General features: G+C 50.7%; 1 protein-coding gene and 1 long non-coding RNA gene across 5 annotated transcripts; one reads left to right on the top strand and one right to left on the bottom strand.

Moving 5' to 3' along the window:
• Positions 1-16: 16 nt before the first annotated feature.
• On the bottom strand, positions 17-6,884 carry LOC131818824 (uncharacterized). Its single transcript, XR_009348945.1, has 2 exons — positions 5,233-6,884; positions 17-600 (listed from the first exon to the last, which is right to left on the bottom strand). It is a non-coding gene; the product is annotated as an uncharacterized LOC131818824 (long non-coding RNA).
• Positions 6,885-9,345: 2,461 nt separating this feature from the next.
• HSBP1 (heat shock factor binding protein 1) lies at positions 9,346-13,734 on the top strand. Of its 4 annotated transcripts, XM_059151394.1 has the most exons (5): positions 9,346-9,502; positions 9,957-10,023; positions 10,628-10,748; positions 11,109-11,138; positions 11,859-12,060. In XM_059151394.1, the coding sequence occupies exons 1-3, from the start codon at positions 9,458-9,460 to the stop codon at positions 10,744-10,746; spliced, it is 231 nt and encodes a 76-aa protein (XP_059007377.1). In that variant the 5' UTR covers positions 9,346-9,457; the 3' UTR covers positions 10,747-10,748; positions 11,109-11,138; positions 11,859-12,060. The 4 variants fall into 4 exon arrangements, with proteins under 4 accessions (XP_059007377.1, XP_059007375.1, XP_059007374.1 ...); XM_059151392.1 differs by lacking the exons at positions 11,109-11,138; positions 11,859-12,060 and adding an exon at positions 12,217-13,734; XM_059151391.1 differs by lacking the exons at positions 11,109-11,138; positions 11,859-12,060 and adding an exon at positions 12,214-13,734.
• The last annotated feature ends 11,800 nt before the right edge of the window (positions 13,735-25,534 follow it).

Raw genomic sequence — 25,534 nt, 5'->3', positions numbered from 1 at the left:
TTCCACTGAGCGAGCGGAGCACAAAACTGAAAATTTTATTTCCACTGAGCGAGCGGTCGCACCTTCTTCACTATAAACACATCAATCACCTGAGTTGATTAAAAATTACTTTTTCTTTCCATTTTACATACGAGAAATTATTTTCTGATCATTTGTTTTAGCAAAAACATGCAAACATTTTCCAATTTCAGAAAAGGTGACCTTCAGTACCGCCCCTTCCTCCAAAGGGACGTCATTTCAGGTGACTCTCAGCCAAGTCCTGCAAATCTGAGCTGGAGAGCAAAATCAGTCTGGCTCCGTTTCGTGGTGGGTGTCAGACAGGACTCGGATTCTCAAGGACCATTTTTAGAAATTTTGATAACATCCCAGATTTCCAAAATGGGATTCTAAACAGTCCGACAAATGGAGTGACCCTTTACCAGCAAATTCTCGAGGTAGATCACCTTGCATTTCATCCAGAATAAATACAGAGGGTCTTGATCTTAATAGGTGGCAACTACGGCGTGATTAACAAGGCTGTGTTCGATGCTGGGTTTAGTGAAGCTGGACCCACACATGAGCTCTTCAGGTTGGTTCTGAAGGAAAGAGTCTGCAGTTCTCCTGGGGTGTATGAACAAGGTAAAAAAAAACACATATATATATGCATTAATAATGCTAATAATAATAATAAGGGTTTACATTTATTGATTGAGGACCGTGCATCCAGCTGTACAAAATCCTTTACACACCTGTTAACCCACGGACCCGATACAACAACATTACAAGGCAAGGACTCCTGTCTTCTCCAACTTAGCGATAAGGACAGCGGACACTCAGGAAAATCAAAGGGCTTGCCCCAGGTAAGTGACCGCCAAAGGCCATGTGGTTTGACTGCAGGGCTCTGTTGTTTCTACTTAACACGGTGTCCCTCCCAATGGCGCAGCCAAACCGGACAGAATGTCTCCTGAAGACCAGAAAACCCTCGTCTGAAGCCTCCCTTAGCAGGACTATCTACCCAAACCGCGTACACAGACCTTCTACTATGCCTTAGTTCTGAGAGCTGTCAAGAACCGTCAACACCATTCTCAGTTCACACTACACCTCAGAAATGTCTTCCGCACAAGATCCTGCCCGGTATTTCCTCCCTTTCCTCCCATGGCTTGTGCACAGGTGCCTGGGGGACTCCTCCCGCACTGAGTAGCTGTCTCAGGAGTGCGAAAGGACGTGCATGCCCTCCCAAGGACCCGGTCTCAGCCAAACCAACCCAGGGGAGGGAAAGCTCAGGGAGAAGCAGCGTGGGGCTCTCAGGAGCCTGCCGTGGGCTCAGCGACACATAAATGAAGGATCTCCAAGCACTTCGGAGGTTTTCAGTATTTCACCTGAACCTGAACCAACAGGTAAATCACACCAAGGGGAAGGTGAGTCCTAAGAAAGAGTGAACTAACTACCTTCTGTGTCTAACCACTAAGAAGTAACGATAAAACCGTCACCATCGCCACCATCAACAGTGATCTGTGGACACTTTTCACAAAGACGGTGCATCCCGTCTTCTCTCCTTATCTGGATGCTGACATTGGGAACGTCTCATAATTGGGTGGTAAGACGCGTTCATAATGGTTCATCTAAAGCAACTAGCGGTTCTTTTGCTGTGCCACGTGTGTTCACCTTTACCATGTTTCCCATCACTGATGGGTTAGCCCACGGCCGAAAAAAATTCTGTAGTGCTGACCCTTATGTAAAAGCACAAATGCAGAACAGCTAGAGACAGAAGAAAGTGGTGGGATTGAAGGTGCGAATCACGAGTTCCGATAAGAACTTCATTCATCTAAATTAAGCAGAGGTAATTTAGATACGCATCAACTTCAGAAAGGAAGAAAACCTCTTCCTGTTGCTCACGCAACATCACTCTCATAACATTAATAATCACTGGTGTCGCTGAGCTTGAAAAGACTTTGAACCATTTTGTTTGGCTTCCAAGCGGCAGCTGGCTGGTAAGGATACGGTGAGAAGCAACGGGTGTAAGAGACCACAGAAAATGCCACCGTGAACCTATGAAGCCTTTGAGAAAGTATCTCATGAAAACACTGGGAGCATATGCTGAAAACTTCCATTTTCTGCTGCTTTTTTAAAAGCTTTTCTTTTAGAAAGCAAGAAAGCCATTCGTTATCTACAATATATGTGGATTCAGTTTTTGTTTTTTTTTTTAAGATTTTATTTATTTGTTTGTGAGAGAGAGAGAGAGTGAGAGCGAGCACAGGCAGACAGAGTGGAAGGCAGAGTCAGAGGGAGAAGTAGGCTCCCTGCGGAGCAAGGAGCCCGATATGGGACTCGATCCCAGGACGCTGGGATCATGACCTGAGCCGAAGGCAGCTGCTTAACCAACTGAGCCACCCAGGCGTCCCGCGGATTCAGATTTTTAAAAGAGTTGAAAGCAAAGGCTCTAGGAAAAAGAGTGTGCAGTGGTGCACACATCGACACTGGTGGGGTGGTAAATTTCAGAAAGTATAAAGAGATATTTCTTTGTAAACACTCAAAAGGGATGAAAGTTTATCATCTTAAAATATTTCATCCGATCACGGATGCAGTTCCTTTGGGCCCGAGTTGCTGAACTGTTTACAGTACCTGAGCTGTAAATTAATATCTGATCTACAACGTTTTTGCAAAGAAACTTGTAACTTGTTTGTGAAATATTTAAATAAAGGTTATCTGAGATTTTTAATGTGTGTATTTGGCCTTAGACTGTCTTCCGTACCATTTCAACACAGCGAGAGAGCCAGGGACATTGTTTTAAAATGGCGCTCCGGTTGGCCTATAATGTTGAAAGACTGAGACTAAAACCAAGTGATAGCCTGACTGATGATTAACTCTGCCCCTTCTTCCTTCATAACAGTCAGAGAGCCCTCTGGTGTGAGAGAAACAGATAGATGATAGATAGATAGATAGATAGATAGATAAATAGATAAATTAGATAATAGTAGATAGACGATAGATAATAGGTAGGTAGGAAGATACATAATAGGTAAATAGATGATAGATATAGATAGATGATACATTGATAAATGACAGATAATAGGTAGATAGGTAGGTATGTAGATAGATTGATAATAGGTAGATTGTAGATGATTGATAGATGATAGATAATAGGTAGGTAGGTAGACAGATACATAATAGGTAGAGAGATGATTGACATAGATAAATGATTGATAGATGACAGATAATAGATAGGTAGGTATGTAGATAGATTGATAATAGGTAGAGAGATGATGGATAAAGGACAGATGACAGAATGATAGATGAAAGATAGACAGAGAGCAAGATAACTTTAGGGAGGTCCTTAACAAAAGAGAGGAAGGGTGCTAATCATTAATAATGATCCAGATATTTTACATGTTTATGAACGTATATACATACTATACTATTCATAACATGTTATTTATATGAAATATAATTATGCATTACATAGGTCAGGTATTTAATGCATGGAATATTGGAATAGCCAGTATTTCCAGTGCTAGGTGTCCCCTAGAAGGGGTGCATGTGACTCCCACACCGGCACTTTCCGCTCTACCCTAACCCCCGAGGTTGTATCCTCTCGCACACAGCACACGAACTTGACCCCGATAAGACGAGCCAATCTGACAGGACCGCGTCAGTGAAGCCAAGAAAACCAAACGTGCGCGTCAGTCTCTCGGAAACATTTCCTTTCTGACGGCCCCGTCTCCAGGAAATTGCCAGTTTGGGGAAATAAATAGGAAACTGATTCCTTGGTAGCCCATCACCGGAGACGCTAATTTGCCACAAATAAGCATGAGAAACGTAACCTGACACTTCAAACCAAAAGCAAAGCAACTCAAGATGGGTCGGGACCTGCTGATCTCTCCACTCTCCAGAAAAGCCATTTTCTGTCCTTTTGTCAGCACAGCCTCAAAAAGACCCTCCCCTGCTCTTGTACACACGACAAGGAATCCAGTGACGCTACCCAGGGCACACTCCAGAGATGACAGCAAAACTTGCTTCTCACGTGCGAATCCAAGCCAGGAGCACTGGTACCAGGACAGAAGCATTTTTAAAGGAAATTTGCCAGAACTCGACGACTCTCTCCAAAATAGAGCCTTACCCCTGCAAGGTGGATCCTGAAGACCCTGCCCAGCCCCCTCCCTGCACCCGCAGAAGAGTGAGCGGTGCTTTTAATGCTGTTTCTCTACAAGAGATATCCGGCGCCTGCAGAAAATTCCAACTATCCTTCCCAGGATTTCTCCGCAAGAAAAGTGGCTCCTTACAGTGGCTTGGCAACATGTCCTTAATGCTTCCCCTTCGCCAATACAGAACGATGTGCGATTTTAAAGCAAGGACCACTTCTTTACCCTCTGCTTCCCTGTCTTCTCTTAGGTCAGAATTTTCTAAACTTTAATCCTATAAGAAGAGCTTCATGATTTCACGATGTTCCTCTAGCACCTCTGCAAATTCCACCCTCCCAATGCCTCTGTATTACCAATTACCACTACAGTTTTCAATGATAGAATTTCAAATTTAACATTTTTGCTGACGTGAATATATTTTCTAAGAAAAATGTATTACTACCATGAACGAAAAGCCAGTGTCACTTGGGGTACACTTAAAGTAACAATCAAAATAAATACAAAGGAAAATGGCAGAATAGAGGGGTCCAGTCCCTATATGTCCCCCTACTCAACCCCACCCCCCCCACTTCCCCACTACAGAAACACCAATTTTAACAAACACCCACAGATGAGAACATATTTTGGGGAGCCCAGAAACATACCTGAAATGTTACAATATTTCCGTGGAGCAAAAAAGCCAGAGGAGGGATGCATTGAAGTGGTAAAAAAAAAAAAAAAAAAAAAAAAAAAAAGTGTCAGCTCACCCCACCTCCAACGCAGAATAGCTCAGGGCCCAGAGACATCTCCTGGTCCACAGCTTCCCCTGCTTTGCAGGACACTGCCCATGTGGGTCTTGTCCTGCCAAGAACATGGCGGGGGGGGGGGGGGGGTGGGCACTACTGAATAGGCAGGCGACAGCTAGGAACAGAGAGAAGGGGGTGGTGGAGGGGAGAGCTTATAGCACCAATGGATCTTAACAACGGGTCACAGATCCTGTTGCCTGGCATACAGTCTCCATCCTGCTGCCCGGCATACTGTCTCCATCCACAGCCCTGGTCGCAGAGGGAGAGCACTCCACAAATGAAAACTGGAGCTGATACGTTCTCCAGCAATCCCGCTTCTGGGTACTTACCCAAGGAAACTGCAATCAGGATCTTGGAGCGGTCCCTGGGCTCCAGCATTCACGGCAGACGACCCACAAGCAGCCATGGCACGGAAACAAGCTAGGTGTGCATCGAGGGGCGAGTGGATAAAAATCACACGCTGTATATGTGCAAAGGACTGCAGTTCCGACTTTTAAAAGAAGGAAGTCCTGCCATTTTGGCCACAGGGTGGGACCCGGAGGGCGTTATGCTCCATGAAACAAGCCAGACACAGAAAGACGAATAATATATGATCTCACTTACATATGGAATCTAAAATGGTCCAATTCATAGAGGCAGAGAGGAGAACGGTGGTTGCCAGGGACGAGGGGTGGGGGAAATGGGCAGATGTTGGTCGTTGGGAATCAAGTTTCAGATATGCAGAAGATCCACTGCACAGAACAGTGCCTATCACTGACCGTACTGGGTTACGTACCTAAAATTTGGGGAACTTATGTATAGCTTCTTACCACACAAATAAGAATCATACATAATAAAGGCGGCAGGACACTACTGTGGCAGGTGATGGGTATGTCCATGAGCACGATGGTGATGGTTTGGGGGTGTACCCTTATCCCCAAACTCGCATTACCTATGTACAGCTCTTCACATGGCACTCATGCCTCAACAAAATGGTTTTAAGAAATAATAAAATGAAATAAATACAATGAAAACCAAAAAAGGGATTACCTTTTAGCTAGACAGTGTGTCTACCTAAGGTCCGGGCAGGAGACCGCCCTGTGTTAAAAGGAGAAGTGAACAAGGACGAGCAGGGACTCGGACTCAGTACGACCCAACACGGACGCTGCACCTGTCGCAGAGAGGAACGAGGAGACATCGGTTCCGTGAGTCTCAGTGGGGTGAGACCACATCCTCATACTGTCCAGAATCACTTCGGTGCCCTTTGATAGAAACCAAACAAGCAAAACTGTATGAAGGGAAGGTTGCAGATCCAGTAACTGAAGAAGACAGGTCCTTCCCCTTCTAGAATCTTCTCTTTCTAGAATCTTCTCTTTCTAGAATCCTTTCTACGCTCTATTGAGTGGAAGCACAGAACCACACAGGGTCACCTCATTGGGATGGTTTTGTTTCCTGTTTGTGTGTGTGTGTTGTTTTCTTTACCACTTGTATATGCCCGGAGGAAGGAGTCCACGGGAAGGGACTGGTTAGTGGAAGAGGCACATTCCCAGAGTGGGTTGAGATGTCCAGGGCCCAGCCCCACACAGGAGGAAGGACACCCGGTGGAGAGGCAGAAAGGACCAGAGTCACACAGGTGCAGGTCCTTATAGAGACAGGGAGGGTAGGACCTAGGTGACGATAGTCTCTATTGTCTCTGAAAAACAGAAGTTAAGGTCATCCTTTGAGACAGAAGGGATGAAACACTGGGTTTGGAGAGACTGGGGAGGTTTGGGCCGTCCGCGGAAGGCGAGGGGCTGTGGCAGGGGGTTGTCCTTCAGCAGCGGCATGCGGCCACTGGGGAGACAAGCAGAGCAGGAGAAGGGCAGCTGAGACCAGCGTCGGGTCACAACGGTGCTGATGCAGGTGCCGCCTGGGAAAGGCGAGTTACAGGTTCTCCACGCGCCTGCGGTGACCGCTGCTGCTCTGCTTGCCGGGCACACACAGCATCCTCACTGCCCCCACCACCACCACACCGGTGGGCAGGGGCGCGTCCCTGAGTGGCCGAGGGAGGAGTGCGGAGACAGCTCGGCTGGAACCAAAGAGCCAGTATAAACGTATCACGTGAGCTCACGTGAAACCACACAGTCCTGAAAGGGGTAAAGGGAATTACTTCGGTTACACAACTGATCTAGAAAGATCTTGAAAAAAAAAAAATGCTAAGGTTTAAAACAAGGGTGGTTCAGAACTGACATTTTAAAGGTTAATTGCTAGAGCCTTACACATGATTCAATAGTTTTGCTAATGGAACAATATTCAGTTAAGTTCAGCGTGTCAACCTTACACAGTTATATCAGCCATGACTATAAGTCAGTGAAATTTTTGTGTAAAGCAGCTGTTTAAAAGACCTTGGTCTTCACACAGAAGAAGTACGCTCCTCCTGCTTAAGTGTGGAGGGGGGCGGGGAGCCTCCGCTAAATAGTGTCAAACAATTTTTTTTTTAAGATTTTATTTATTTATTTGAGAGAGAGAACATGAGCAGAGGGAGAGGCAGAGGGTGAGGGAGAAGCAGGCTCCCCCCGCAGGGCTCCATCCCAGGACCCCGGGCTCAAGACCTGAGCAGAAGGCCCACGTTTAATGGACTAAGCCACGCAGGTGCCCCAAGAACTTTGCAATCAGGATAAAAAGGACTCAAGAACCCTGCCAGAAACACACACACCCTAACCCAAAACAAAACTGTAGATCCTATTGCTGATTTGTGTTCTGTGTTGCTCACGGCCATAAATCGGGTCTGGCTACAAATTCAGGGTATGAGGATCCAGACTTCTAAGCGGAGTATGGGAATTCCTGTGTTGGGGGCAAGAGGCAAGAAGGCCTGAAACCCCACCCAGCCTTGGCTACTCATGAGCAAAGTCACCCCGGAGCTTTATGTAAACACTTCATCAAGGGGGTATTATTTTACCAACTACTTTGGGTTAAATTGGGCCTCCTCCCCCCAAAAAAGACATGTTGAAATCCTAACCCCTAGTACCTCAGAATGTAACTTACTTGGAAATGGGGTCTCTGCAGATACAAAAAGTCAAGGGGAGGTCATACTGGAGTCGGGTTGGTAAATCCAATAGGACTGGTGACCTTATAGGGACAGAGAGATACAGGGACTAAGCCACACGAAGACAGAGGCAGAAAGGGGTGAGATGCGTCTACAAGCTAGGGAACGCCAAGATTTGCCAGCAGCCCCCCGAGGCTAGGAGAGAGGCACGGAACAGATTTGTCCCTTGCAACCCTCAGAAGGAACTAAGCCAGCTGGCCCCTTGATTTCAGACTCCTGGTCTCCGGAGCTGTGGGAATATAAATGTCTTGTTTGAAGCCACCCAGTTAGTTGTACTTTGTCATAGCTGCCCCAAGAAACGAATGCCAAGGTCAATATATAGGGAGGAAAATTCTCAAGCAAGGCCCCAGTGGAAAAAAAATTCATACTTAAAAACGGAGTCAACAGGATTCTAGGCAATGGCCATAGATCTTTCTCAAGCTACTGGTTCTCAGCTGAGGGTGACCCCCACCCTACTCCTGGAGACACTGGGGAGTATCTTTGGTTGTCACACTGAGGTGGGGGGGATGCTACTGGCATCTAGTGGGTAGAAGTCAGAGAAGTCATTCAGCATCCTGCAATGCGTGGGCACGCTGAACCCCACAGCTCGAGGTCCCAACTCAGCAGCAGCCCCCTCCTTAAACACCCAAACCCAGCCTCTGGACCCTGCCGCCAACCTCCCCTTGAGCAACCTCAAGGGCGGTTGGGGGGGTGGGTGATAGGAAAGGGGCTGAGGGGCTCCCAGGAGGCTGGCCGCATTTCGTAAGGCGGGGCTGGTGAAGCCGTGAGGACATCACCAAAGGACACAGGATTTCTACACACCCAGTACGTCTGTTACACTGAAATCAAGAGTTAAACACCCCCTGCCCCACTGCGCCGGGACCCCCACTCGACCGTCTGGGGGAAGGGGGGAACACAGCCGTCAGGGCTGCGGCCAGGCCTGCATCTGGGCAGCTGGGCTCGTGGTGGGTGGAGCCTCCCACCGCCCATCCTCGGTTTCCCCTCCAGCGACCCGACCCCCTTCTCCCTACTAGGGACTTGCGGGGCTCTGCTGGAGGACAGGCGGTGGCATAGGCCCGGGCTCGGCACCTCGCAGGCGCGCAGTAAAGGCGTCCGCCCCGTCCTAGACAAAACCAGCGCGACCTGCAATCGCGGACCTGGGAAAGGGTCAAGATCACCAGCCCCTCCAGCGGCTCCCACTGCGCGACTGGTGCCCCTTTTCTCCGCCCCGTCTCGGGGAACTAGGGGAGCGGGGCGGGGCCTCCTGGGGGCGGGGCCTCCTGGGGGTGGGGCCAGGCCGGACCAGAGGGGACGAGGCCTCGCTCGGAACGGAAACGCGAGAGCGCAGGCGCTTCCGGCGCGTGCGGCCAACTACGACTCCCACAACGCCCCGCGGTCCCGCGGCTGCCTCCGTCATCGCGAGAGGAGGCGCTGGGGGCGGTGCGTGTGCGCCGACAAACGGAAGTGTGGGTGACGGTTGAGCCTTCGCCGCCAAGCTGGGAACCGGGGAGATGGCCGAGACGGACCCTAAGACCGTGCAGGATCTCACCTCGGTGGTAAGGGACGCCCCGCCGGGCCCGAGGTCGCGGAGCCGCCGGACCGAGGCGCCCTTCGGCAGCCGCGAAGCGCCGGGTCCCCGGAGGCCGGGTGTGCAGCGGCTCCGCCGGCGGAGGCCCCCCCAGGCCCAGCCTGCCCTCCCCACCCAGCCCCACCCGCCTGACCCGAGCCGCCGCCCCCGCTCCCCGCACCCCCAGCGCCCCCCGCCCCCCTCAACACCCCGAGGCCTCCGCGGAAGACCCAGCGAACCGCGAACCGCTGCGGCCGCGGCGGGAGGGGGTCTCGCCAGCGGGTCGGGGCCATGGGGCGGGCGGGGGAACCGGAGCCCGGGGGCGGGGGAGGGGGTGGCGGACAGCGCCCGCAGAAGGCCTCCGAGCTGCCCAGGGCCCCCGCCCCGACCCCAGGCAGGTGTCCCAGGGCGTGCGCGACGGGGTCTGCCTTCCTGCTCCTCAGGTGCAGACTCTCCTGCAACAGATGCAAGATAAGTTCCAGACCATGTCCGACCAGATCATTGGGAGGAATATCCTTGTGTGCGTCGTCAGCCTCCGCGGGCCCTCGGCTCCTGGGGTCCAGCGCGCGGTGTTGATAAGTGCCTGGTCTGCAGGCCAGCGGCAGGCGGGCGGTTGCCACATTTTTTACTTTTACTTTGTTCCCTGAGCTTGGATGGAGCCTTCCCCAGCGGCTCTGTGCCAAGAGCTGGGGATACCGCTGAGCTGGACGCCTGGCCTCCAGACCCTTCCAGTCTACCAACAGCAGCGGCTAGGGTGACCGCACTGGGAGCCGAGCCCCGGTCAGCCATCTCTCCCCCGGGCCTCAGCACGACCTGAGGAAGGGGCCGTAGTGTTGCCTTTGTTTAGCCATCGCAGACACGCCAGCTTAGAAAAGTGGAGCAGGAGACTAGGAGAAGGTCCCCGGGACTAGGAGAGGGCGGGGATGGCGTGTGAGCCGTGCCCCAGACTCGGTACTCAGAGCAGCCAGAATGTAACCCTCCTGGTAGGAAAACGAGTTGCACGGAGACGGTTGTGTTTCAGGCCGTAGTGTCCAGGCACCCCCCCCCCACCCACCCCGGAAGGAAAGGATGAGAGATGGGCGGTGCTGGTGCGTGTGGCCTTTAACTTCATCACTTGATGACATGAGCAGTCGCATTGACGACCTGGAGAAAAACATTGCGGACCTCATGACACAGGCTGGGGTGGAAGAGCTGGAGGGTGAGAACAAGATCCCTGCCACACCAAAGAGTTGAAGGTGAGGGAAGCCACAGTCTTGGGGGGGGTTGGGGGGGTGTCCACAGAACTTTGCTGTGGCCAGGCTTTCTCGTGATCCCTTCCCAGCCACGATCCCAGGAAGCGTCTCTCGTTTTCCGGGTTCTTGTTCATTAGCCCTGGATCTGGAGGAGTGAAGGTAACTGGTTAACATTTAGGTAATCAGTTACTTATTTCACTGAACCCAAATACTGAGAAATGTGTGTTGTTGGCCTGAGAGTTCTTACCACTGGCAGATTTTGGGGGGTGGTTCTTTTTTTGTAACCTAAGTCCCACATTGCCACCCTCAACTTCATAGATGCCTTGAATTCTAAGGGTTCTCTTGGAAACTCCCCACCACCAGATAAATGCCAGGACAACGCCTGATGATGACGTGAGTGAGGGGGTTAGGCCACAGCAAGTCTTCATCCTCGAGTTCATTTACATTGCCACCACGGGGCGCCTGGGTGGCTCAGTCAGTTAAGTGTCTTCCTTCTGCTCAGGTCCTGGGATCTCAGCGTCGGGTAGGGCTCCCTGCTTCTCCCTCCCCTCTGCCTCTGCCCTTCCCTTTCCCTCTTAAATAAATAAAATTTTTAAAGTTAACTAATGAATTAGTTTCCACTACGTAGTTCCAGATATCTGAGGAAAGATGGATAACCCAATAGCCTTGTAGCAAGACAGCAAGGTGCAGGGGGCTGCCTCAGTCTCCCCATGGTGGGTTTCTTGCTTATAATAAGACTTTTTAGGATATGTTGGTTACCTCACTGCAACCTAAAAATCATTTTGAAACTTCCCTTTCCCTCACCCCATATTTAGCATTTCAGTTCCCGATAAAATTAAAGTTTACTGAAAATTCTTAGGTAACTAGACTACCAAGCAGAATATACAGTAAAAGGCACCGAATTCCATGTTTAAATGTTCTGGACATGTCCTGGCTGGACCAAATTAGAAGTAGCTGTGATATACAGGTCGCTTTGAAGTACCAGGAAGAGAGAGACTGGGGAGCTAAAAGCCTTCGAAATTGGCTGTCATTTTAATAAGAGAGCGGATTGACTTCGCTGTGTGAGTAAATCACACGCTTGTTCCGCGTGCGCTGTCCTCATTATTCCTCTAGAGCGATGATTTGGAAAGTGTCCTGCCCGCCGTCGAAGCTTCTCTGGGTCTCGTGCTACACGGCGGTCAACACATCCCATCCAGTGAGGGAGCACATCCGTTGGAGGACCGCAGGATGGAGATTTTGCGAGTGACAGGGCTGATCCAGAGGAAGAAGAGCTGGGAACAGATTCATACGTTTTTAAATAAAGATTTCCAATTAAGTCTGTTGCAGTATCTTTGCTGGGGCTTCGCTCAAGGAAAGGACGTCTAGCTCAGTAGAGGCTTTGAGAGCACTAGTACCGTTTGACAGTGCTACGTGTCCGTGTGCTCTGTCCTTGTAGGAGCATAACATGTTGATGGTTTTTCTTTTCCAGCAGGCGGCTAATTCCCCCTGAAGTCCGGAACAGCATTTTCACAAGCCGAGAGAAGACCGAACGGCTTTTTGAAGGAACTGCTGTGTGTAGACAGGTTTTCTCCCCTGAAGTGTGTGTTCTTCCCACGTGCTGTATAGTCAGTCTGTAGCGTGATCCTATCCCCAGTGTCTTGAACTTGGTAACTCCACATCTTGGACCTTGGTCAGTCATGCTGTTAAATATTAAACACTAAAATTTTGGCGGTTCCTACATAAAATTGTCAAGTTTTTTAGTGTATTTTTGGGAAGTCGTTGTTTTCTATTGTTCCTTTTGTAGTAGTTGCTGTTTGATGAACTGTTGCTGTGTAGGTTTTTATTAGACATCTGGTAGACCTTCCAGTTGTAAGTAGTTAGGTTCGGTGAAGGGGGGCATGCAGCATGTTGAGGGCTCTAATGCTCAGCACAGAATGTTGAGCCGGCACCAGATGGCGTGTTGGTGATCCTGTTCACATGGTTAAAAAGCCTCTAAAAATTGTTGATTCGGAAATGTGTGGCACTACCCGCTTGCCGAAACTCAACACTGACCCTCAGCGTCCCATGTTAAGTCTCTGAGGCCAGAGGCTGGCACTGACAAGTGACCACTGCCACTTCTGTGTGTGAGAATTGTTCCCTTTGCAAAGTGACACAACCGCCCGATGTTCCGAGGCGCTCATTAGGTCGAGTTTTGCACAGGATTGCCATACTTGCGTAGGCCCCTGTGCCGTCCATCTCTGGTCGTCCCCACAGAAAATGCGGCAGCGTTGCACAGCCCCGTACACCGTCCTGCCTGGGAGCTGCTGCTCGGGAAAAGGAGCAGAACAGGAAGACAGACCACGGCAGTCCCTGCCGGTTGCTTGGCTAGAAAACTGGCTCCAGTTCTTAAGACTTCTTTCTTTCAACTCTTTCTTACCTAAATTCTTAGAGAATTGTGGTTTTATTGTTGATTATAGAAGGTAGGGATAATAATACTCTTTTGTCACTCAAAAAAGCGGTGCCCGGAGTGCCAGGCCGGAAGCCGGGACTGACTGTGCGGGAGACCCGTGCTATTGCCGCGGTGATGGGACCTTGTCCAGGAAAATGAGAAAAGTGGAGGGAGGGGACGGCGCTTCTTGGAAGGGAGCGCTGAAGGAGCGGACGCAGTGTGAGCTTTTTGAACTTTCCTATACCCCCAGTCGTGTTTGTACTGCACATATGTGATGTGATGATGGAATCACGTGTCCTGCGTAGAGATGACGTAGGTAACACAAGCGGAGGAGTTTCTCCTGAGATCCCGGGATTGAGCTCCAACTGCCCCGCTGCAGAAACTTCTCTGTTGGGCCAGCAGGTGGCGCTGCGAGGCGCCGCCCCGCACGGAGCCCCGCGTGCGGGAGACTCGAGCCTAGGACCTGGCCACTTGCAGTCCGGGTGTAGCTAGGAGTTGTCTTACGTAAAGGAAAGATTTCAGAGGCAAGCGGCTCCCCAACCGGAAATATCTGCCGTGAATAAAGGTGCCTGAAATCCTGCAGTTGATGCTTCCTTTGTGTCCACGATGATTTGCTTGGTTTTCCACGTTTTCGGGATTAAAATGGACGCCCCGTTTCAGATCATGGGCTCAAGCCTCCGGAAGGCTTAGGTGCACAGAGCCGAAGGCCGCGGGGTTTGGGTGGGCTGTGCTGTGGGAGAGGGGAGCCCGGGAGCCCCAGAGCCGGGGGCAGACTGCCCTCTGAGGAGAGCTGGGCTCTACCCTGCCCAGGAGGCAGGCCTGTTCCGAGAACGTTCCTCCCGACGCTTGGCCTTGGAGAAACACTAGCAAGGAAGGGTTTATGGTTGCTTGGGTTTAGCAGACTTGCCTCCGGCTAGATTCACTTCATGAAAATTCACAGTGCGAAGTAGCCCGTTAAAGGCTCTGAGGTCCGGGAGCAGCCTAATGTGATACAACTTTCTCACCTGCCAGTTTCCAAGTGATTTGACCAACGATCTTTTTTTTAATACTTAGCACCTAGTTAACATTTCATTGAACTAACGTGCTGTAAAATACACAGAGGGAGATAGTGGTTAAAGTAATCCAATAAATAGCTTTGGATCCAGGTTATAACTCCCTGCCTTCCCAAGTACTCACTTGACCTGTTCGCCAGGCCTCTGGGCAAAGCCTTCCTTAGCACTGTGCCCTGGCGAGGCCTGCACGTGAGCAGGAAAGGACCACTTTCCTCAAGGAGGAAGCGAGAGCCTCGGCGGCCCGCTCAGTCCCACCAGCCCGCGCACCCCCTGAGCAGGTGCTCGCTGCCACAGCCCCCTGGCCTGTCTCTGCCTTCCGGCTGCAGCCCAGGTCACCCCTGGGGCCACCGGCCCCTCTGCGGCTGAGGACCTCCCTCCTTGGAGGCTTGGAGCCATGGCGAGTGTTGACCCCTAGCAGTTCTGGACACGGTCTGTGCATGGAAGTGTGTTCCTCTCTTACTCTCCAACTGGTTTGTGTCCACCTAAAGGCCATGAAGATCTCCTTAGGACTGCGGGATATAATGAGCACGGAGGGGACTTGCACAAAGCAAAACGCCTCAGTTCAACTGAATGCCCTCCCCTCCCAAACCTGGAGGCCCCATCAGCTTCCTGGACCTGTAGTTAGGCCGGCTTTCCATCAAGCCACAGGATTTGAAAACACTTTAATCTCATTTATCAGTTTTTCATTTTCTGCTGTTTCTAGTAAAGTGCAGTCATGTGTGACCTTACCAGAATCAACATCCTGTATTTCAGGGAAAGGTTAACTTGTGAGTTGTTGGGATCCTAACTGCACTTGAAACATTGCTGCTAAGGGAACTGAGTCCTCCCAACAATCCGTGTAAAATGAACTTTTTTTAACATCCTGTTTGTACGTTGAAGGTTCCCCCTAAGGATAATTGTTTCTTTTTTCTTTTTTTCTTTTTTTAATTCGGTAGCTTATATATTTTAATCAGTTTAAGTAGAGGAATTGGCACCATCTGTTGTCAGATCTAACCCTGAAAATTAAGTGGCAACAGTGGACAGTCTAGCACCTTCCGGAAGTGTTTATTACAAACCAGTGCTCTGCGCTGAGCTTTTCATTTACATTGTGTTAATCCTCAAGACAACTCTGAGTTAATGTTGTAATTTGATCAGTGTCTGTTTAAACAGAAGAACCCATGGATGAGTGGCACTGAGGTCGCACAGCTGACAGCAGTGACCCTCTAACCGCCCCACTCCCCCCCGCCCCCCCCGCAGCTGTCCCAGGGGTGGAGCCCGAGCACCCAGCTGGGTTTCCTCTGCCTCCAGATACACATGTCCCTGCGCTCTGGGCCTCGCCAACCCACGACCTCCACAGATTTTGAAATTCAGTTTTCAAAAGGCTGATTTTGTGTTTTCAATCAAACATCACCTAAATTAAATAATAAACATGCTTGACGTGAATTTTTATTCGGGATTAAAACCACACAGGGTTTGGAGAGAACCCGGACTACCATCTTTTTCTGTGTTCTCCTGGGCAGGTCGTTTGAGAACAACTCAGAAACAAGTGCAGGTGAGTGTCGCCAGTGTTTGCCTTGACAGAACCCCCCGGGAACACCACCTCCTGGTCCTTATATTCTCTCCTTGCTCATACCTCCTCCCTTCTCCCGCACAGAAATTCTCACTGAGACCCCCATGGGGGGAGGAAAGAGCCCCTCCCACGATGACCCGTTTCCTTACCGTCTTACCAGGTCACTTGGTTTAAAAAAAACACAGACGAGTACCGAAGTCTTAAAAAGGTACCCACGCCGTCATCACCTGGAATCTTCGTCCACCAGTAATGATGGTAAGTGTCTGCCTTTATACAGCCTCTTTAAAACTCCTTTTCAGCGAATGGAGATTGGGGGCGGGGGGCTGGGGGTCACTGCCCAGAAACAAAAACCAGAGCGACTGTGATTGAACTCGGCCCCACAAATGGCTTTGGAAAGAGGAAGGGAGATTGTTTCTACAAGTCAGGTTGATCCCTGGAAGAGAATCGGTTCTTTTCATACACTGAGGCTTTCACCAGGAGAGGTGCCTGGGATTCATGTGATCTCTAACAGAGAACATCTGTTTCCGTGGGTCCCTGGCCACTCTGGTGGAATGTCACACTGCGAGGCTCTCTCCTTGAGCAAGGCCAAAGTGCGTTCACAGACCACATACGTGAATGTCCCATGGCTTCGCCCCTGCTTCCTGGTGGTGATCTTTATGGCATGTTTATAGTTTCCTACTTTGTGGATACGTTTGCCCCGATAATTGATATTGCACAGCAGCAAAACTGTCTGTCTTCTGAAGAGGAGCGCTATCATTACCCAGTAATTAAGAATAGCCCGCGTTCAGGGTCAAGTGTTTAGAAGCACTTTGCTGCCTAGAACAGAAAGCACAGCCTCCTAAGCCGTCAGGGCTGGTATGGCTTCGTGAGGCACCAAGTCTGCAGGAAGGGCAGCTCTGGGGAGCGTGAGTGCCACCCCTCCGCCAGACCATCCATGACCCAGATTTGTACCATCCCCGTGCGTCCCACAGAAAGAGAACACCTTTCTCCGTGTCTTTAAGATGGAAAACATGTTTTCCGCAAAGGTGTTCCTCCCTCACGGCCCATCCCTAAATGCCTGTGTCTGAAACCATCTTTGGCACAGCAGCAGGCCCCGCGTGCTGGGCTGAACTCCGTGATTCTTGTCTGTCCTTTCTCATGACTTGGGGATTGGGGCCACGACCAGCATCTGGTGGGCAGGGAACAGGATGGAGCTCGCAGCCTCCAGTGCATAGGCCGGTCCCCACCACCGAGCCTCAGCCAGCCCCCCGGGTCTACAGTGGCAAGGTAGAGAAACCCAAGCTTGACCCATTCATGTCCGACTTGTGGCCTGGACGAGGCCCCGTCCAGTAGCTCCTGGATCCTCGAAGGGGAGGAGGTAAAGATCAAAGCCAGGATTCGACCAGAAAGCCAAGGGTGGCCCTCGGGTGGACGGCCCCCCGTGTGTCACCAACCTCTCAGATGCAGCTTCCAGATTATGAGCTGTACCACTAAGGTCGGTTAACTGGGTACTTGGTTTGCTCTCAACCTTGCTGCGCTGTGCAGGGAAGTCCCCTGGGCAGCATTTCAAAACCGTATGACCAGGCAGCACCCAGACCCACGCGGCCCCAGTCCCTGCAGGTGGCCCCGGCCAGCAGGCTTGGTGCTCCGCCCCCCTGTGCACCACGGTCGAGGGCTGCATTCCAGAAGATCTGTCTAGTGCTGCTCATCGGGTAAGGTCATTCCCCAAGCAAACCAGATGGGATTCTGCCAAGCGCCTTCCTGCCCACCTGCCAGGCCGACCTGGCAAGCCGAGGCTGGTGCAAGTTACGAGGCGTTCGGTTCCATTCACTTTTGCTCCAGCACCATCAGAAAGATGTCCGGACAGCTGATGTCTTGCTTCCAAATTCAACTTCAGGCTTAGGTCACTGCCCTGCCCACAGCATCCAGGCTCCTCAGACACCACCTCGAGGGGATCCTCAGAGGTTGTTGACATTATCAAAGGTTTTCCAGAGGGAGCTTTTCTCCTTCTCAACAGCCCTCAAATAATCCATTCCTAAACCATGCCTTTCCATTACCTCTTACCTCTGACAGGTCTTTAGAAATTGAAATCAAAACCCAGTGAGTATTACCAGAAAGAAAATTGAACTATCAAATACCTTAAAATTAAAGGCATGCAATGCAGAAGAAACCCCAGTTAATAGAGATGGGCTGTGGATAATCATCAAAAGAGCCATTCCTGGTGATACATTATGGTTGTTCCTTCGAATGATCCCCTCTCTCAGAAATAACTAGAAAGCCACCTGCCTGATCCTGCGGCAGAATCTATCGAGAGCAAGGTTGGGCCCCAGTTCTTCAGGCAGCAGGAGCGAGGGACTGGCCTGGCACACACATCGTAAAGCTAGAAGTACTGTAAGATCATATCTGACAGAGAAAGCAGTCTCTGGGGTGCACCCGACTCAGATGTTCCTCATTCTGAATCCAGGCTCACCGTGCCTATAGCGAGAATCTTGGAGACCGGCTCTTCTGAAGCCAGCCGTCAAAATCAAGCCATCTTGCTAGCGGCCTTAAGAAAAAAAGGTTAGGGTGGCCACAGTGTGTACTGGGGGCCAGACCTCCTACCAGGACCCCTTTTCCGAAAGGTTAGTCACACAACACATACATTTTGCTGGCGTCATCACAGGGAAATGTAGTCAGGTTCTTTTACTGGGTCAATTTCAGTTCCCCAAGGCAGACAAGACTTAACGAGGATCTGTCACCCAACTTGGTCTTCCCAGCCACAAAGGGCAGACCCTGTGGGACCTTCCTCATGCAGCTGAGCCACTGACTGAGAAAATGTTCCTCACCACGAACCCTGCCAGAAATTTCTCCGGTTTATTCAAGCTTATCTGTGTTCCGGAACAATTTGGGGGAAAGAAAGTTGACTAGCAATGCTCTAACAAGTTCCTGTTCGGTAAGTTCGTGGCTAAAGGATCTCTTTTGTACTAAGGGACGTAATAAACTGGGCAAACACTCGGAAACTAACCTGATGGCGTAGCTTACCTGCTCCGTGACATACCGAACACCATTGCGGTGTGAAGCGTTTTTCTTCCTTGGGAACTAACAACTGCTTGGGATTTTATCACTGCCTCAGAGGACCCTGTACTGGGTTGGTTCTTCAGAAAGATTTGTAATGGCATCTGCTTTGGTCAGGAAAGCGTTAACAATATTCATTCTTCTGCATTCTACGGATCCTCTCTTTCCATAGTTGGTTCTGAGGATGGGGCTCCTCAAATGGGGTCCCCAGGCTGGTAGCATCAGCATCTCCCGGGAGCTTGTTAGAAATGCAGTTTCCCAGGCCCTGCCGAGCCCCACTGAATCCAAGACCCTGGGAGTGGGGCCGGGTGGCCTGAGTTTTAACACACTCTCCAAGAGGTTCCTATCTCATCTATGTGTGAGAACCAGGGCCTCTCGGTGTCAGCTTTGGCTTTGGGGGTCAGACTAGTCAACAGTGCCCCTTGGGGCACTGATCACCTTGCAAATTCCCCGCTTCTTCTGTAAACTGCGATCCAGTACCCACGGGGTTGGGGCGGGTGTGGGGGGGGCTGGCGATCCACATTGTCCTTCAGTACCCCAGGTAACTGTCCCTCTGTGTCATTTCCCACACAGGAAAACAGCACCGAAAAAGCCCGGAGGAGGATCTCAGGAGGCGGTGCTCACGCCTGGGTCAGTCCTAAGGTAATTTACAAGGAATTGATTCTTAATTTCCGCCAAACACGCGGGCACCAAGGCCGAGGGTGACCTTTGCAGCCCCGTGAAATGAGCAGAGGGCCCTCCAGCCCACAGAGCTGAGCATGAAGAGCCCTCACGCCACAAAAGCTCGAATCACTTTAAATCAATTTGCTTCTTATTAAAATGTACTTCAGTAAAAAATCATTTCAACTCTTTAAGCCGCAAAAGGATAGCCAGTCATTTAAAGCTTCCTGAGCATTTCAGCTGATTAAGAAGGTTTTAGAGAGCATGGTAAATATTTCACTAGCAGGAGAAGTTATCCAATAAGGAGATTATTTATTAAAAAGTCATCATTTATTGGTCATTTACCTTAATTTTTGTGAAAGTGCATGCTTTCAGTCTGGACACGGTTTTTTTCCCATTCCCGGAGCAGGTAAGCCTGGGAGTTGAGAACTCTGTCCAACGGCGATGTATTGATATACAGTTTAACTTGTGAAAGTAACAAGATTTTACTAATAACAGCAAAGAGATCTGTGAAATTACATTTTAAAAGAACTTTTGGGGGGTTTCAGGTCCTTAAAAAGAACTCCCCTTTGCCATTTGGAAAAAGGAGTAATGCGTGACATTTTCCTTCTTATTGGTGGAAAGGAAAGCATTTAACGTTTAAGCCCAAAATGAAGGCGCCAAGTGCCAGTACTTATGGTCACATATTTTATTTCAATAACAAAAGGCATTAGAATGCCTTCAGTTGCAGGCAGTGACTAAGATGGCTTAAATGGTACGGATATTTACAGACCTTGTAAGAGGAGGAGACCAGAGGTTGGCAGCCCTCGGATGCTTTAGGAATCAAGTTTCACTTGGTCCGGACCCCAGGCCAGCTGCGTGGTTCTCCTGCCGGGCTGCCCTCTCCCTGGCCCACTTCCCCAAGCATCATGTTGGGGGTCCAGCCCAGCACCACTCCCAAACCTTTTCTCTCCATCCACGTCTGTTATGGGGTAACTTATGTGTCCCCAGAAGATATATCCAAGTTAACACCAGGTAGCTGCGAAGGTGACCTTCGGTGGAAAGTCTGCAGATGTCGTCAGGTTAAGGCAAGGTCATGCTGCATTACGATGGTCTCAAATCCAATGACTGGGGTCCTTTCCAGAAGAGGCACCGAGACCGCCACAGGGAAAGCAGCGTGTGGCAACCGAGACAAAGCCTGGAATGAGGAGTCTCCATGGCCCGGAGCACCAAGGATGGCCAGCCGCCTATGGAAGCTGGGCTAGAGGCAGCAAACAGAACTTCCCTCCTGGCCTCGAAAAATGAACGAGACCCGCTGACACTTGGCCCGGCACCCCTAGCCTGCAGAGCTGAGCGGCAGGAGAAGGCATGCTCCCAGCTCCGCGGGTCATGGGTTCTGCCAGTCTCAGGAGCTGATAGTCTCCAGCATTTAGGGGACCTAAATGGTCTCTCCTGCAGCTTCCCTGGCCACTGGAAGTGGCCGGTTGACGGTGTTCTCTGTGAGAAGTCACTGCAAACCTGCCCAGATTTTGCTTTCCTAGCAAAGGCACAGGTGCGGGCCATACTGACTCTTTTCCCTTTCCCTGGCCTGAACTCAGATGGAGCTGAGAACTCAGAGCCTCGTCCTGAGGCCCTGAGGTGGCTGGCCTGCGGTGAGAGAGTGGCCGCAGTCCTGGGGTCCCCTGGTTTGTGGCTGCTTTGCCCCAGTCTCTGCCTCATCGTCCTGTGGCCTCTTCTTCCTCTGTGTCTCTGCGTCCTTACGGGATACTATGTCCGAGCGTCTCTGTTCACATTAAAAGTCTGTTCTTACAAAGACACAAGTCCTTGGATCAGCCCACACTGACCCACGGTGACCTCATCTTACCGCGTCTATCTGCCAAGACCTTACTTCCCAATAAGGTCACATTCACTGGTCCTGGGGATTCAAAGCTCAACACGGCTCCAACCTCAGTTTCCCCTACCCGCCCAGATCCCCAGGGCCACCAACCTAGAAATGTAAAGGAGAGGCTGTCATTGGCCCAGGGTGGCTGGAGGCGCGCCCCTGGCTCAGTCAGGCTGGCAGGCTGTGTGAGGTTATGGGCCGGGGCACCCTTGGGGCACCCCGATTCCCCTTCTGTTTGTTGGAGTCTTGGGACCATTTGCGATGCTTCTGTGTATTGCCACATCTGGAACAGAGCGCCTTTCTCCAGCTTCTCCCTGCTGGTTTGCTTCGTAACGTGACATTCCGGAAGGTGGTCAGAGTGGAGTTCACGTCCCCACCCAGGCATCACGGGGCCCAGTGAGTCTCTGCTTCCAGAGCAGCAGTCACGGGGCCCAGTGAGTCTCTGTTCCAGAGCAGCAGTCACGGGGCCCAGTGAGTCTCTGTTCCAGAGCAGCAGTCACGGGGCCCAGTGAGTCTCTGCTTCCAGAGCAGCAGTCACGGGGCCCAGTGAGTCTCTGTTCCAGAGCAGAACACAAGCGCCCCCTTGCATCCGGACACACTCCCAGGCTCCCCTTGACCTCTGCCTGGGATCTGCCAGCAGTCTCCGAAGCTCTCACAGCCCTTCTTCTCCCAGTCCTCAGGGACATGTTCACACCGTCTGGCTTCGTTTGCCTTTTACAACCGACCTTTTTTTTTTTTTTAATTTTTTATTTTTTATAAACATATCTTTTTATCCCCAGGGGTACAGGTCTGGGAATCTCCAGGTTTACACACTTCACAGCCCTCACCGCAGCACATACCCTCCCCAGTGTCCATAACCCCACCCCCCTTCTCCCATACAACCGACTTTTTAAAGGAATTTATAACTGGGATATCCAGGGTTGATTTGGTTTGGAGAAATTAAGATTTTTTTTTCATAAGCAAGTAAATTGGGAATTAAATTAGGTCTAAAATTCATTTAAGCCTTCTGACAACTTGTTTGCAGGAAGTAATTGCTGTGGTGCTGGCAAGTTTAATAAGCAGAGAGAAGCTGAAGAAAAACTGAGCATTGCAAAAGAAAGAGAAATATTAAATTTGAATTAAGAATTCATCCTCCCCAGCACTTTATTATGAAAACTTTCAAACAACAAGGCTCAAAGAATGTCTCCAGTGAGCCCCTCCCCTGTCCGACCACCACCGCCTCGGCTGCACCGTTACCGCGTGACTTTACTGGCTGCCTGGGATCTCGTTCTCCCTCGACCTTCTCGAGGGCAACTGGGGGGAGGGGGGCCGAAAGGGGCAGAGGGAGAACCTTAAGCAGGCTTCACACCCAGCGCGGAGCCCAACACAGGCTCGATCTCACAGCCCTGAAACGATGACCTAAGCCGAAATCAAGAGTCAGCCCTGGGATGCCTGAGTGGCTCAGTAAGTTAAGCGTCTGCCTTCGGCTCAAGGTCATGATCCCAGAGTCCTGGAATTGAGTCCCGCGTGGGGATGCCTGGTCTGTGGGGATCCTGCTTCTCCGGCTCCCTCTGCTTTTGCTCTCTCCCTCTCTAATAAATCTTAAAAAAAAAAAAAAAAAAAAATCAGACGCTGAGCCCGCTGAGCCACACAGGTGTCCTGTCTCTGAGAATTGTTGTAATTAGGTGAACACCAACTTGCCCTGCAGACTCTGCCAGGGAAGTGCGAACAACCAGACTGTGAGCCACTCGCTGGGTTCCCAAGTGCGTCAGAGCGTGACCTCGGCCATGCTACCGTGATTTGTACAAAATCTGTATCTGGTCTTCATCCTTTTTCAGGCACAAAGCTCCTAAAAACCTTGGGATTTCCTAATTGCTAAGCTTAATAAAGGGGTCTTGTTTTCTGGTGACAAACTCCTTTCAACCACACCTGAGTTGATGATAAGGCAGAGACTTCTAGAAAGCGCGTAAGCCTGAAGGCCAGTTGCCTGAGGAAACAGCCACGGCACTGAAGGGGTGCAATCTTCCGTCCCACCCCTAGCCTTCCGGGGAGGGAAGAAAGGCTAGAGGTTAAATCCCTGCCCAGTGGCCAGTGATCTAATCAATCATCCCTCGATGCCTGAAGCCAGGTTAGTGAACTGGAACTCGAGTAGGTTCTAGAAGAGTCGGGGGCGGGCTCGGAAGCACCGTGCCCTCTCGCCAGGCTCCGCTCTGTGCGTCTTGTCCACTTGGTTGTTAACAGGTAAGTGAACTGTTTCTCTGAGTCCTGTGAGCTGCTGTAGCAAAGTCCGCGAACCAGGAGGGGGTCTGGGGAGGCCCTGGATTGTAGCCTGTAGGTCGCACCAAGCTGTCAGCCTGGACCTGGCATTCGGCTTGAAGGGCAGATTTGCAGGCCTGAGTCCTCACGTGTGGGATCTGACCCTGTCCCATCTCCGGGTAGCTCGGGCCAGAATGGAGTTGAATCGCGGGAAGCCCGGCTAATGTCATAGAATTGCTCGGTGTGGGAAAATCCCCGTGTTGGAATAGGAATCGGAACTTGACCCCGTGCCACCAACAGATTTCCGTGTTCATCGCCCCAGAAATGTGTCCTCAACCCGTCTCTGCATGGTAACCCCCTCTTCAACCAGTAAGAGCCAAGTCGTCTATCCTTGTAAGACAAAACTGGGCTCGGTTCTCGCCAAGAGCGGGAGCCCCATTCTCTGGGGATACCCGAGGTATTTCCAGCATGGCTTTAACACCGCACTGACCTCAGGTTCCTTGCCGTGTGTCTGTCTGCCCCGTCTGAGAGATGCAGGGGGCCTCTTGGGACTTTGCTGATTCATCTTCCAGTCCCCTTGGGCTCCTGGCTCAAGTCCTGGTACCTGAGGGGCAGGTATGTAGACGGTAGGCAGAGGGCAGAGGGCCCACAAGAATGCTAGCTGGAACTTTCTAGAACAAACTAAGCAGCTCCACTTGTGAGTAGGCAAAACAGATCACATGGGGATTTCTTCTAAGCCTCGAGCTGTCTCACTTGTTGGCCAGGATCACAGAGCAGCCCGGGAGGTCCCGTGTGTGCAGCAAGCGAATGCACACAGTGGCCCTCCTGCTTCTGTGTAAGGGACAGTGCTGCCACAGGAACAGACCAAGTAACAATGAAGCAGGTATTTTCTAAACACTGGATTAAAACTGCTACTCAAAAAAAAAAAAATTCAGTCTTCCGAGCACACATGCGTGCACACACACACACACACACACACACACATCCCTCTCAGTTCTGTTCACCTGCCACGATGCTTTGCTCTCTGCCCTCCTGACCACCTTCTGGCCTGCATTTCAGGCTTCAAGTGGAATTTCTTACACTAAATACTGCTCTAAACAGGGAGTGGATGGATTTGCCCTGGTTTTTGGTATCTCTTGGGACAAAGCGCATCCATTGGCAGAACTCCAAGAATGAGGCACGGGGAGAAAGATTCTAGACACCCACTGAGAAGTGCCAATATAATATATTTTTTTAAGATTTATTTATTTGACAGGGAGAGAGAGAGACACAGCTAGAGAGGGAACCCAAGCAGGAGGAGGGGGACAGGGAGAAGCAGGCTCCCTGCTGAGAGCAGGGAGCCTGATGCAGGGGTTGATTGCAGGACCCCAGGACCATGACCTGAACCAAAAGCAGACACTTAATGACGAGCCACCCAGGCACCCCATGATAAAGAATGCTCCCATACTCAAGTTCTGAAAATGACTGGCTGCATGGATTTTTCTGGGTTGACTTCGAAACAGTCATCTCTGCAATCTCTGTGCCCAGCACAGTGCCTGGCAGAAAGCAGATACTCAGCAAACATCTGATGCTTGGCTGTATGTGAATTACTCAAACTCTGTGGCTAGAGAAAAACATGGACCCGGACTAGACCATCTCAAAGGTTTACAGTCACTCTGATGGGGGAGAAAGATCCTCAGGATGCTGTGTACCTAAGACTCGGAAACCGTCTGCCCCTTGATCATATATGTCCCCTCTCACTGTGGACTGGTGGTTCAACTCATCTTGGATTTCTATAGGGTGAGTCCGGAACCAAGAGAAGCGTGCCCAGGATACTTAACCTTCCTGCTGTCAGCATGCTTTTAGCAGCAAGTGACCCATAATCTACTTAAACTCATTGCATTTGTGGACTCCTGTAAGAAGGAGTTTGGGGGTAGATTCAGGCATGGCTGAATCCAGGTGCTCAAACATGTACTAATCAGTTCTGCCATCCTCTGTGTTGACTCTTGCCAC

Source organism: Mustela lutreola, chromosome 16 (genome assembly GCF_030435805.1).
Source record: "Mustela lutreola isolate mMusLut2 chromosome 16, mMusLut2.pri, whole genome shotgun sequence".
In the NCBI taxonomy this organism is placed as follows: Eukaryota; Metazoa; Chordata; class Mammalia; order Carnivora; family Mustelidae; genus Mustela; species Mustela lutreola.
The sequence above is the reverse complement of the archived record's forward strand: the minus strand, read 5'-3'. Positions and strand labels throughout refer to the sequence as shown.

Coding starts and splice junctions, on each gene's coding strand:
- HSBP1 (XM_059151392.1), top strand. CDS start 9,458: ATGGCCGAGACGGACCCTAAGACCGTGCAGGATCTCACCTCGGTG. Junction 9,503..9,956: donor TGCAGGATCTCACCTCGGTG/GTAAGGGACGCC, acceptor CCTGCTCCTCAG/GTGCAGACTCTCCTGCAACA. Junction 10,024..10,627: donor CGACCAGATCATTGGGAGGA/ATATCCTTGTGT, acceptor TAACTTCATCAC/TTGATGACATGAGCAGTCGC.